This window comes from Passer domesticus, chromosome 19 (genome assembly GCF_036417665.1).
Source record: "Passer domesticus isolate bPasDom1 chromosome 19, bPasDom1.hap1, whole genome shotgun sequence".
Classification (NCBI taxonomy): domain Eukaryota; kingdom Metazoa; phylum Chordata; class Aves; order Passeriformes; family Passeridae; genus Passer; species Passer domesticus.
In genome coordinates, this window is record NC_087492.1 from 8429073 (window position 1) to 8441624 (window position 12552).

The window sequence follows — 12552 nt, forward strand, 5'->3', positions numbered from 1 at the left end:
GTGAGTCACAATATAGCACTCCTCTCCTGCCAGTAAAGGAAGCACACACTAAGGAACACAGGCCAGTACAAGATGTCACAGCTGTCAAGGAAATAGTGTGAGACTGGTGTGAGACCCAGTGGCAGCAAGGCCTTATGCACTCTTCACCTCAGTTAAGGAAACTGATGAGTCCACTGTTGTGGATGTTAAGGATGATTCTTTCTGCATTGCCCTTGAAACTGAAAGTCAACTCTTGTTTCTGGAACGTTCCTTGATGGGCCATGAAAACCAATTGAGGTGCACTGTTCTTCCTCCAGGGTTCAAAAATCACCCCACATTATTTGAGAAATGTCTCAATTTGAGACAAGTTAGGAGGAAACATCTCCTCTAATGAAAACAGGTTTTGGCACGCCTTCCCTCCCACAGCAAGGAAATTTTTGGAAGAAAGTGAAAAAAGCTGTTTATTTAACACACAGTGTGCAGGCAGGCATGGGAAAAAGAATGAATAATGTTAGATATTCAAGCCTTCTCATTGTGGGGTAGGCTGGTGGATTCAGAGCTCTTTCTGTAGGCGTGGCTCGGTTCCTCCCGAGTCCAGAGCCGGGATGTGCATCCCAAGGCCTCCCCTGCGGGCCAAGGCACAGGGCTGCCGGCGATGTTCTGGTGCTTCAGACCAGGGAAAAGCAAAAACCGTTCCAGGAGAAGAAGCCACAGTCCTGGAAAAACTTCTGCCATTGTCAAAGAAACAAGAAGCCAGCTGAAAGCCGAGATGTACTCCCTCTGTCTGTGCTGCACAACACAGCTGAGGGAGCCTGGGGGAGGATGTTGGAAAACCACACCAAAAGAATTCCACTGGCTTTGCACCCCTCTCTCAGACCTAGCTTAAAGTTACAGGACCCATGTCTGGGCATAAAGCAGACAATAGGAGACACAGTATCATGCTGTCACCCTGTCATGGTTTGACTCTGCCACAGTGCCCGTGCCTCCATGAATATACACTTTCTCTGGTGGCTTCTGTGAGATGTGATCAGGAACAGAGCAAAGCAGGCTCCAACTCAGGAATAAAGGAAACTAATTTTATTAATTACAACATCTAAAAAGGAACAAACAAAAAACTAAGAATGAAAACCCTCCAAATCCATTCCTCCTCCTCCTCCTCTCCATTTTCTCCACAGAATGAAATAACACCATAGATTTCCACCACATCACGATCTCTCACATAATCAGTCCATCATCACCCCTCAAGTAATCAACCCTCAAATCCATCAGAGAGAGAGGAGTCCCCCCTTGCACCATAGGCTTCCCCCAGAAACACAATTGAAACTTCTTGTGTTTCCGTGTCACTCGTGGCACCACCCAGAGAACATCGGCCCTCGTGACTTCTTCCCTCCATGTCCAGGGCTCTCACCACTGCACATGGGCCAGGACTGCTTTTAGGGCTCCCCGTTTAAGGATGCTCCACTCAGTTCCAAAAGCAGCAGTCTCTCAAATTCAGGACACCAGTCCCCCCCAGATTTAAACCCCTGGGGCCGAGGGGCCTCATGAACAGAGATCTTCCCCTCCTGGAGACAGAGGGCATCCCACACCCTCCTCAGCCATCTCTGTTCACGCCACTGCTTCACTCTTGACTCCAAGGCATTGCCTCCCCCTAAATACAGTCTCTGAGTCACAGGAAGAACATGGGTCTGTCCATGGCCATACAAGAAAGAGTCCAGCTCAAGGCCAATCCATCATCTCTGCCCACCTAGGATTCTTCTCACCTCTTCTGACATCTCTCACATGCACCAACTTTCCTCACACTTGCCCATTTCTTCATACTTCACCTTTATCTTCTCATTCTCATTCAGGAGGATCAGTATTTGTAAGGTTTCCATTATTTTACAAAGGGGTTAAAATCTGGGCCTCTGCCTGCCCAGAACTCCCACAGCTGCCGGGCACCTTCTCTCGCCGCATCCCCCACTTCTGGCCGGCCGTGCTGCCAGTCCATGATACTGAATTCCAAGGCAGCACAGGCACTGGCTCTCTCTCTCTGTCTCCCGTGGGGTAGGAGGGGGGCCCGATGCTTCTCAGTCTCCTCCACCCTTCCATCTTGCAAGGCCTTCACTCCCCTCCTCTGCCCGAGGCTCTGGCCTACCTCACCCGGCCGCATGGCTTCCCTCCCCCAGCCAGCCCAGGCTGGGCAGGGGAGCTCTGAGCTCCTTTACAGACTGAAACTAAGAGAGAGTTCTCCTGGCAGTTCTTGCTTTTAACCCCCTGTGTTCTCAGAGGCAGTCCATACCTTCGGTGGCCAAACCAGGTGCCAATATTCAAATCCAAGCACTGATTGGTTTGACCACAACCTCCCAAAAAACTCACTTCCGTCTTAACCCACGACACACCCCAAGACAAAAACCAATTGACAAAAGAATTGGAGGGATGGTGTTGCGCTTTGAATTTATCTTATTGATTCCTTTTTAAGTGCATCGTTCTGTCCTCGTGCCCTCATGTTCTCCCTGAGATGGTTTACTCCTGGGTTTTACTCTCCCTCAAAGCTGCCCCTCATGTCATTCTCCACCCCTTGTTCCAGCTCTTTCCCTGCCTGTCAAGGCAACCGAGCCCCTTATTCCTGAACCTTCTCTGCCCCTTAACTCTCAGGCCAATCCCTGTTCGCAACATCCCTTTGGAATCCCCCTACTCCTGGAAGCCCCATTGCACATGTGAGCCATCCTCTCCACCCTCCTACCCCAACTGGCCCCAGATGCTTGATGTAATCCCCTCAGTCCTCCCCTGAGGATTCCCTATTGGTTTGCTGTTTGTATCCACCCCCTGATTTGTATCTGTACAAAGCCCCTTGCACAGGAGTGCCTGGGGCTCTTTGTGTGAGCTCCTTTCTCCTGGAATAAGCTGTTCCTTGTGGAACATCTAGACAGACAGCTTTCTCCTCTGCCTGGTTCCTGATGTGGCTTCTATCTGGCATCTTAGAGCAAGCGGCTGTAAAGGTTCTGTCTCTGGTAAATCCCCATACCCAGGCAGATCCCTATTGCTGGTGGGGTGCTGGAGTTCTAAGAGCTGGCCAGGGCTCTGGCAGTCACTTCAGAATGGGAAAAGGAGAATGAAGATACCCCTTTGCTGCAGTATGCAGGTGATACTTTAATTGCTAATGGAACTCATGCTGGATGCATTGAAATGACTCTTAAGTTTCCTGAACATTCTGAGACAAGCCAGTTACAGGGTATCCAAGAAGAAGGCCCAAAGTGTCAAAGAAGTGCCCTAATGCCAAACCTACCTGAGGCTCATTTCCCAGGGACAGCAAAGCCTTGCAACCAAAAGGGTGGAGGGGATTTGTGAAACTCCAGAGCCAAGGTCTGTTTGCAAGTTAGGAATATTTCTAGGAATGGGTGGTTGGTGTGGGCTCAGGATTTTTAATTCTGGCCTATGGGTAAGACCTTTATATGAGACCCTGAGAATTGCCCAAGGAGGTGCTACACCAAGGAGGTGCTACAGTGGACCCCAGAATGCCAGAGGCTTTCAGAGACCCCAAGAGAGCTCTAATGCCAGCCCAGCACAGGCATTACCTGACTTGAGCAAGCCTCTTGAGCAGATTGTTCATGAGCACTGACGTGTTGCACTACGGGTGTTAGCTCAGAGGTTATGCACATGGAAAAGGGCCATAAGATATTTTTCCAAACAAGTGGACAGTGTAAGTTAAGGGATGTCCCTTAACTGCCTTTGACTTGGAGCAGGAGCTGCGCTTTAATCCAAGAAGCCCCGAATGGACCATGGGCCAGATAATGACTGCTCATGTTCCCCCCTTGGTCCTCTCTGTTCTAGAACACAAAGGAGGCCACTGGTGACCCCCAAGTCGAATGCTGAAGTATCAAGTTGTCTTGTTGGAGCAGGATGATGGGGAACTGCAAACAACTCCTTTGCCTTGCACCCTGGAATCTGTACCAGAGTCAAGAAGCCTCACAACATGCCTGTGTTCCAACGACTGAGCAGCTTCACTCCAGCAGAGGAGATCCTCTGGTAGAAGATCCGGCCTCACAATTGTCCACAGGTGGGAGCAGCTTTGTGAGCAAAGGAAAGCAGAAGTTTGGCTGTGCAGTAGGGCCCAATCCAAGCCGTCCCATTACCTCTTACCACCTCTGCACACAGGGCTGAGCTGCTCAGCCTATGGCAGCCTGGAATTGTCTCAGGGGAAGAATGGGAACACATGGGCTAATGCTAACCGTGCCTTTGGAGCAGTACCTGCCCACGGAGCTCTCTGGAACAAAGGAGGGCTCCGTTCAGCACAAGGATCCTCTGTCAAAGGTGGAGACATTACCAGACAATTACTAGAATGTGTTCAGGTACCAGCCCAAGTGGCTCTCATGCATTGTAAAGCTCATCCATTAGGAAATACATCAGTTAGTGTAGGAAACCGACTGGCAGATAAAGCTGCTAAAGGGCTGGCAGAGAAAAGCATCCCAATAGTTGCTGTACCAAAATGTGTGACCTTTCAAATGTAACCCCAGAATAACAAGCCCAAGACAAAATGCTGGCAAAATTGAATGGCCCTGGATCTAAAATAGTATAAGTTTTGCCAAAAAGTTTTACTAAGTAGTTTAATAGGAATTATTGCATTTTAGTGTCTTAAGTCTTTCTAAATATCCAATGATTTAATGGAAGTAATCCTAAATGAAATAATTAAGAGTAGTTTCAAAAGGGGGAATTGTTGGAAATGATATAACTTTTTAATTCGCTATTCCAGTTATTTGTTTTCGTTAACTCTGTTAATAATGGCTTCACTTAATCATAAGCAGTGCAGTTTTCTACTGAAGCATGTAGCAAGATTTTATTCAAACTGCTGTTAGTGGAACATTATTTGGGAAAATAACTGAACTTTTAAGTTTTGCTAAATGAACTTGACGTGATTCAGTGAAAAAAGATTGGGATAGAGAAATGGGGCTAAGAACTGGACACCAGGAATGCAGAATTTGTAGAGTGTGAGGACAAGGTGTGGAAACCAGAGGTAAAGAAGAAACGAACAAGGAGAATTCCACTCTTCATGTACTGAAAACAATATCTGGACTAATTAAATTAAAAGTGGACCAATTAACATTGTTATCACAACCAGAAAGAAATAAAGACTTGAATTTCATATTAGGGATTAGGCATTCTTTACTGCAAAGCCAGATGTATGGGGGATGGCTGCACAGAGAGTACATGCTGTGTACAGGAAAAGCCCCTGTTGAAATACTGTATTTGTCATCATATTCATAACTATTCTCAGAAGAAACATACATATGGCAATAATTTCCCCCAAGACATGACTATACATTCCCTCCCCTCAGCACATGCACTCTTCTGCCCTGGGAGTCTCCTTGGCAGTCTCGGGTGGTCGGTGAACCCACAGTCATACCTGACCACGTGGTGAAATGGTGCTTCTTTGCAAATGAGGAGAAAAGTTGGTATAGCTGGCTGGGTATTTAATTAGTGAAAGCTTAGATCGATGGGCTGTAGATTGACTCCCCTCTTGGTAAAAGTTTATCCTGCTTTTGATGGTGTGGTTCCATGGACTTGGCAAAATGAGCATAGTGTGGAGCCCGCCAGGAGCAAGCAATTGTTCATCTGGCAGCAGCATGAGAACTGAGAAATCAATAACAAATGGATGATAGGAGATTAATGAATGAAGAGAAATATGTAATTTACAGGCAATGAGCATTAACTTGTTTTGCTGAAAATACATAGTGAAAAATTTAGAGAGTGGGTGTGCATTCTGAGTGGAGCTATTCCTATGTACCCCAGAGCTGGGAATAAAGTAATGCCTGATAACTAATAGTAAAAATAGTGTAGGACACTTTGATTTATCCCAGTGTTTTCAGAGGCAATGGGGAAAGGCTGTGTGTGTCTTTCAGAAGGTTTTTTATTAACGTAATACAATGAAAATGTTATTTCTCAGACAACAATTGTCCCAGAGTTTACTCTCTGCTGATGAGACGTCCCTGGTGGAGCACTGGGTTCCCAGTCCTGTCCAGCTACTTGAGGGCTGTCGAAGTCTCCCGGGGCTGAAGTGGCTGGAGGAGCCCTGGTGCCCTGGAGACGTGTCGGGGGGCCGTGCCTGGCCGGTGATGCCGAGAGGTGGCAGGGCCTGGGGGGAGAGGCAAGGCTGAGCCCCCAGGCCCCGGGGCTGCCCCGTCTGGGTCAGCTCAGCCAGCTCAGAACGGGGCAGCAGGAGGGTCACCTGCTTGGCCAGAGACCCGCAGGGAGCAGGTGCAGACCCAGCAGACAGCCAGTCTCTTGTCCCCCTGCTCCCCGTGCCCTGACAGGGCCACACCTGGCTCATCCAGTGTCCTGGTCACCACAGGAAGCTGGTCATTGCGGCCCCTCGGCATGTGTCCACCCCTGCCCAGCAGCTGGGTCACTCTGGGCTGGGAAGGAGAGAGCAGCTGGCTGAGAGGCAGGGTCCAGTCCAGCATTCCCTAGCAACCCTCCCAAAGCAGCTGTGCCCGAGGAAACTGAAGGCACAAATTCACCCAGGATCCTCAGCATCGCCCGGCCCGCCCCCAGTACACGTGCCATGTCCTCACCTTCATCATCCCTACCTTGTTGGGGCGGGTCACGAGTCCCTGCAGAAATGCACTCGTACGGGGAGAATCCTGAACTGGTGGCAGTTTGAAACTGCTGCTCTGATGGTCGCCAGAGCTCTGTGGCACATGGGAGCCACCGCCATGGACCACTGGCCTCCTGTGGGATGGGGCAGAGGATCCTCAGTGCCCAGCCCTGTGGCACCCTGGGCACCACCCTGCTGTGCCAGGGAGGGGACTGGCACTGCTGCCTGCAGGGGCACGTCCCTGCCAGCTCCTGTCCACCTGCTGCAGGAGCCCCCAGCCCATCCACCCGGCTGGATCTGCTGGCTCTGTCCCCACGGCCAGGTGTGCTGCCCATGGCCGTGGCAGGTCCCTGTGCACAGGACACCAGCTGGCAGGAGCTGGTCGGTCCCTGCTGCAGAGCTTGGTTTTTGGGAACTCCTTTCACAGGAGGCATACAACTCCCCACCAAGCGTGAGCTCAAATTGAAAACAGACACAGCTCATCAGATGTGCTTTCAGCAACCTTGGGACAGAGATGTGGGTGAGACAGGGCAGGCAAGGCAAGGAATGCAAAACCCCCCAGGCCTGGGGCAAGCACTGGCCCTCCACAGCTGCCTTCTGCTCCCCAGCTCTGCCCAGCCCCGCCAGGCTCCTCTCCCCCAGCCCAGGTGCAGAGCCCTCCTTGCTGTGGCAGGGCTACGCTGCACCCCAGGAGCCAGGGATGTGTCCTCAGGGCCCTTACCTTTGGCTGTGCTGTGGCTCCTTGCTGGGGGGCATTGGCTGCAAATACGGCAGTGTCTCAGGATACCTGGGGAGGGCAGGAGTCACAGGGGTGTGACAGGGGACCAAAAACCTGTTCCTGTTAGAGGCGGCACCCACAAACCCATGGGATTGTACCCCATGGCATCCCGCTGCCTGTAGCCCTTGGGATGAGTGCCCACAGCCCCTGCTGATGGACAGGGCTGCAGAGGGGGCCCCCACATCAGCCCCTCCCCAGCAGACACTGGCACCCCTGTGCCTAGCAGGGTCACTGCTGGCACCCATCTCCCCCATGCCAGCCCCGCTGCCCCATGCCCTGGTGCTACTCACTGGCCAGGAACCTGCACGGTGAGCATGCGGTCACAGGACAGGCACGTGAAAGGCACTGGCAGCTGCCTGAGGAGGGTGAGGGAAGAGGGCTGGCTGAGCTCCTGGGGCCACAGCCCTGCAGCACACAGGCAGCAGCTGGCGGGCAGCAGCCAGGCGCTGGGCAGCTCACGGCACAGGGTCACGGCATTTGCAGGCTGAACTGTGGGCTCTTGAGCCTCTTTCTCCCCATCCCCAGGGTGCTGGCTGAGGCCAGGGGAAGGCCACAGGCACCCATGTCACCATCCCAAGCAGCCCCTGCAGCGCTTGCAGCCCCTCTCGGGCACCAAAGTCCCCTGTGTGCATGGCAGGAGGGCAGGGCATGATCCAGCTCTGGGACACGGCGTGTCACAGCCCTGCCTGGGAGGAGCAGTTGCCCTCTCCCAGCCTGGCTTCTGGGAGCCTTTGCACCCACAGCCCCATTTTGCTTTGGGAGGGCTCTGTCCTGCAGGTGCCCTCTCCTTGTTCTTCCTTGCCTGTGTGCAACCTGCTGCTGGTGGAAGCAGAAGGTGCAGCTGCTTCATCTGCATCTCTGAGGTTCATTTAGCAGCAGAATTGGTGCCGTGGCAGGGGACCAGAGGGGCAGTGTGTGGGAGAGCTGGAGGGAATGGGACCATCACTGTCCCCAAAGCCATCAGTGTCTCCATCACACTCACTTCTTAATCCCAGCGGCGTTTTCACGCCTCAACCTATTCTCGAGATCCTCCATGTTCCTGTTCCAGGACTCCTCCAGGTGTTTGCGGAAAGTCTTCAGCTCCAGGCGATCCAGCTGTGAACAGGTGCACAGCCTCAGCCAGCTGCCCCAGGAGGTGACATGGAGCTCTCCCGGGAAAAGCCTGGAGGGGGATCCTCAGAGGGATGCTGCCTCAGGCTGCCAAGTCCCAAAGGTGCCAGTTCCTCAAGGTGGGGATGAGGTACCCCTCACCTTCTCCTCCATTGAATCACTGAACTGCTGCTGCATCTTATTCCAGTGCTGCTCCTGGCCTGAAATCTGGCTCTGCAACTCCTCCATCCTCTCATCCAGCTCCTCCATGTTCTCTTCAAACTGGCTGCAATTGACCTTGCTGCCCAAGGCAGCTTTGTCCGCCTTCTAGCAGAAGGGAAGAGCAGGAGAGCGGTGGGGAAAGGGATGAGGAAGGACAGGCAGGGCCAGCGTGTGTGAGGGGAGAGGGAGGAGTGCTTCCCCCAGGCCAGCATGGCCCTTTCAGGCTGCTGTGGCCCCATTTGCCCCGTCAGCCTGGTGAGCTTGGTCCCACCATCTGGAGGGTGAGGGACCCCCTGAGCTCAGGAAATTCTCCCTCCCCACACCAGTTCTGCCCCCCATCCCCCAAGGGCAAGGGGCATTTGTCACCCTGCCCGGGAGCCCCTGGGCTGGTACAGAGGCCCCTCTAGACTGTACCATGTCCATTGCTGCCAGCATGTCCTGCTGATCTGCCTTCTCCTTCTGCAGCTTCTCCAGAGACTGGAACAGCATCTTTCAGCACAGAAAGGAACTCATGACACAGCAAGGTTGGAGCTGCCTCTTGAGGCACACCCCAGGAGCCGGGAGCACACCCCTCTCCCCGTACCCAGAAAACATCGGGGAAATGCACTTGGAACAAGCACAGTGCTGAGAGGAGGTCGTCAGCAGGAGATTCCTTGTGGTCCCCCACCTGGAGTCTTCCTGGTGGATGCTCTGACCCTAAATGGGGTGAGTTTCAGCCACACACCTCAATATCCCTCTGCTTTTGTTGAGAGTCCTTTTGGAGGCTCTTTGATGTAAAGTTGAGTTTCTCAAAGTCTTTTTGGATCTCCAAAAACTTGGCTTCCATTTGCTGTCTCAGCTCCTGATCCTGCTCCCAGGATGAAAGAACATAAGGTGCTGACCCAAGGGGGGGTCTGTTTGCTCCACAGGGGTAAACACACACGACTCAGTGGCCATGAGCCCACCATGTCAAGAGGACATTTGCATCAAGGCTTTAATTACTGTCCATGCCACTGACTGGTCCAGGCCAATTTGGGCAGTTTGGCTCTCCCATAAGATTACAGCACAGCACAACAGAGCAGGAAGATGTGGCATGGAGCTGCAACAGGACCGTGCCAGGAGTGGTGGGAGTGCTCCCCCAGGACCTCACCTGCTCATTCAGCTGATCGGCTGTCTCATTCAGCATCTGCTCCAGCATGGCATTCCTCCTCTCCTGCTGCTCTCCCATCTTCTGCAGCTCACGCTTTGTCTCCTGCCGCAAAGCCCTGGCCAGCGGGATGGGGGCAAGGGCAGGGTTACCCCTGCAGGGCTGCTGGGCACCTTGTGCCCACAAACCAGGATGCAGCCAGACCATCTGGGCTCCCTTGCAGCCCCCCAGGGTATGAAACCCACTCTTGTCCTCTTACTCAATTTGCTGAGAGATCTCCTTACTGCTCTCTTCTTTCCACTTGGCTATATCCTCCCTCAGCTTTTTAAGGTCTTCCTCCAGCTTCTTCATCTGGAAAGGACAGTGACAGTAGAGTCAGGGCCCAGCCATCATGTTGTCCCAGCGTGTGGGCCCTTTAGCTGCATGGGCAGCCCCACGGTCCTCCACCTGGGCCTGAGGCCCTGACACCAAAAACTGATTGTGGAGCCACATTGAAGTTCCCCATGAGAGCCCAAAGATTACATGACCCAACAGCTCACTAAGGCAAGAGACTCCTTAAGCTTCTTTATGTCTCCTTCCATGAGGAGCTGTGTTGTCTTTATCTTGTCAACCTCCTCACGCAGATCCTGGATGAGAGTCATGTCCTAGGAGAGAGCAGTGGTGGCAGTGAGCCTCTGGGAGGGTCAGTGGGGACCCGCAAGCCCTCGAGCCCTGCTGTGGTTTGCCAAGCACTAGGGACAGTGCAGGGCCAAGCTCAGCCAGGCTGGCAGGGCTCTGCAGGCAGCACGGTCCATGAATCTAGCAGGGCCAAGAGTGCTGAGCTTCCAACCAGCAGGGCAGAGGGTACGGGCTGCAGTCTCAGACCCAAAACTTGCTCCCAGCAGCAGCTCACCTGGTCCCGCGACATCAGGACCTTCTTCATTTCCTCCGACACATGACGCTGGCCAGCCTTTAACTTTTCAATCTCCTCCTGATGCTGGGAAACCATCAGGGTCTAGGAGAAAGCATTGTCAGAGACTTGTCTGTAGACAGTCTCTGTCTCAGACATGTTGGAAATATGACCTTGAGAACCACACACCTGTGCCTCCTGGAACTTCTTCATGTCCTCTGATATGCGGGAGAGTTCTGCCTTTATCCCACCAAATTCCTCGCGAAGAACCTGTAAAGCAGTTCAAGAATCAGGGATGTCAGAGGTGATGGCCTGGGAAGCAACACCCCAAAGAGCCCTACCCTGCCACGGGCAGCCCATGGCACAGCCAGGTGAGCAGGGAGAGTCCCAGTGCCACCTGCCCCAGCCGGGCTCAGTGCCAGAGCACTGAAGCCCATCCAGACAGCAAAGAGCCCCTGCCAGCGGCTCTGCCAGGGCAGTGAGGGCAGAGCCAAGCACGGCTGTGTGAGGAAGCAGAGAGGGGCTGTCTGCTGGGGGAGTGCCCAGGGGCGGGGAAGAGCCTCTACCTTGGACGTGTGTTTCTTATAGTCTTCCATCTCTTTCTTCATCTGTTTTATGTAAGTGGCCACATCAGCAAGTGAGGGGCCACTCAGCTGGCCTGGCCATGGCTCCTCACTTGTCAGGTACTGCACATCCAGGTGCTCCAGCACAGCCTGCAGCAGTTTTCTCAAGGCTGCAAAGTGAACAGATCCCTTCTGGGGTGTCCCAATGGCGAGATCCAGCATCTGGGAGAGGCTGAGTGTGTCCAGGGATGTTGCCATGACTGCACACACTCTGTCCCTGATTTGTCACAAGCCTTCCTGCCCAGTTGGGCCTGTCTGGGATGAGCAAAATTGGTGACAAATGGGTTAAACAAAAGGCGTGATAGAAGCAATGAGCAAATGCGATAAGGAAAAGGATGAGTAGCCAGCAGGCTCCTTCCTCCTTCCTTGTCCCTTGCAGGACTGGAACCGGGTTGCTGGTGGCCCTCCTCATCACAACACCCGTTGCCAGGCAACGCACCACTCCGCTCCTGGTAACCAGTGGGTTCCAGACTCATGAAGTCATAGATTAATGGAGCCTTGGAATGGCTGGGGCTGGAAGGGACCTAAAAGATCATCTCGTTTCAGCCCCGGTCAGGGACAGGTCAAGGAACATTTTCCGCTAGACCAGGTTGCTGCAAGTGCCACCTAACCTGGTCTTGGACATTTCCAGGAATGGTGCAGACTGTGGCAAGGCATCACCACGCTCACAGGGAAGAATTTCTTCCCAATATCCCACCGATCTCTCCCCTCTCTCAGTGTGAAGCTGTTCCCATGTCAGGCCCTTGTGCAAAGTCCACCTCCAGCCCTTTTGTAGTCCTTTTATTTGCCAAAACATGCTCCAAGGTCTCCCAGGAGAGTACAGCCTCATTGTCTTTCTTTTTTATCCGTTGAAGATGTGTGTTACACCTAAGCCAGTTGCTTCACTGCTGCAAAGCCAGGGCCTGGTTTGGAGCATCCATTGGGATCAGCCTTTGCCAGGGAAGCAGTGGGGTGCTGTTCCTCATGCTGGGGGTGCAGGAGGAGCCCCGTGAGCCCCTGGCTGAGCTGTAGGGTTGTTGGGGCACAGACTCCTTTCTCCTCAGGAGTTCAGGGTAGAGAGTCTCCATGGGTGAAGCCCAACAGCAGTTAGGATGCAAAGTAATGAAGAGAATTATGGGATTGAGAATGGATGACCATTGATTCCTTTGTTTGCACATAAACAGATAACTAAGTCAAAAGCTTTTTCTATGTGTGTGGCTCGAACTATCCGCTCCACTCGTCCTGAGGAGAATAAAGTAATGCCCAACTTGCCAAAACTAAAAGGATAGTCTTTGA

General features: G+C 52.9%; 1 protein-coding gene across 1 annotated transcript in view; it reads right to left on the reverse strand.

Moving 5' to 3' along the window:
• LOC135283896 (trichohyalin-like) overlaps positions 1 to 12552 on the reverse strand; it is a 120858-nt gene that overhangs the window by 45979 nt on the left and 62327 nt on the right. The window contains exons 34-41 of the mRNA XM_064395045.1: positions 10844 to 10924; positions 10658 to 10759; positions 10305 to 10409; positions 9769 to 9867; positions 9364 to 9486; positions 8311 to 8423; positions 7272 to 7337; positions 6543 to 6684 (exon numbers count right to left, since the gene is read on the reverse strand). Of these exons, the coding sequence (XP_064251115.1) occupies positions 6543 to 6684; positions 7272 to 7337; positions 8311 to 8423; positions 9364 to 9486; positions 9769 to 9867; positions 10305 to 10409; positions 10658 to 10759; positions 10844 to 10924 (831 nt within the window). The remainder of the gene's footprint in view (positions 1 to 6542; positions 6685 to 7271; positions 7338 to 8310; positions 8424 to 9363; positions 9487 to 9768; positions 9868 to 10304; positions 10410 to 10657; positions 10760 to 10843; positions 10925 to 12552) is intronic.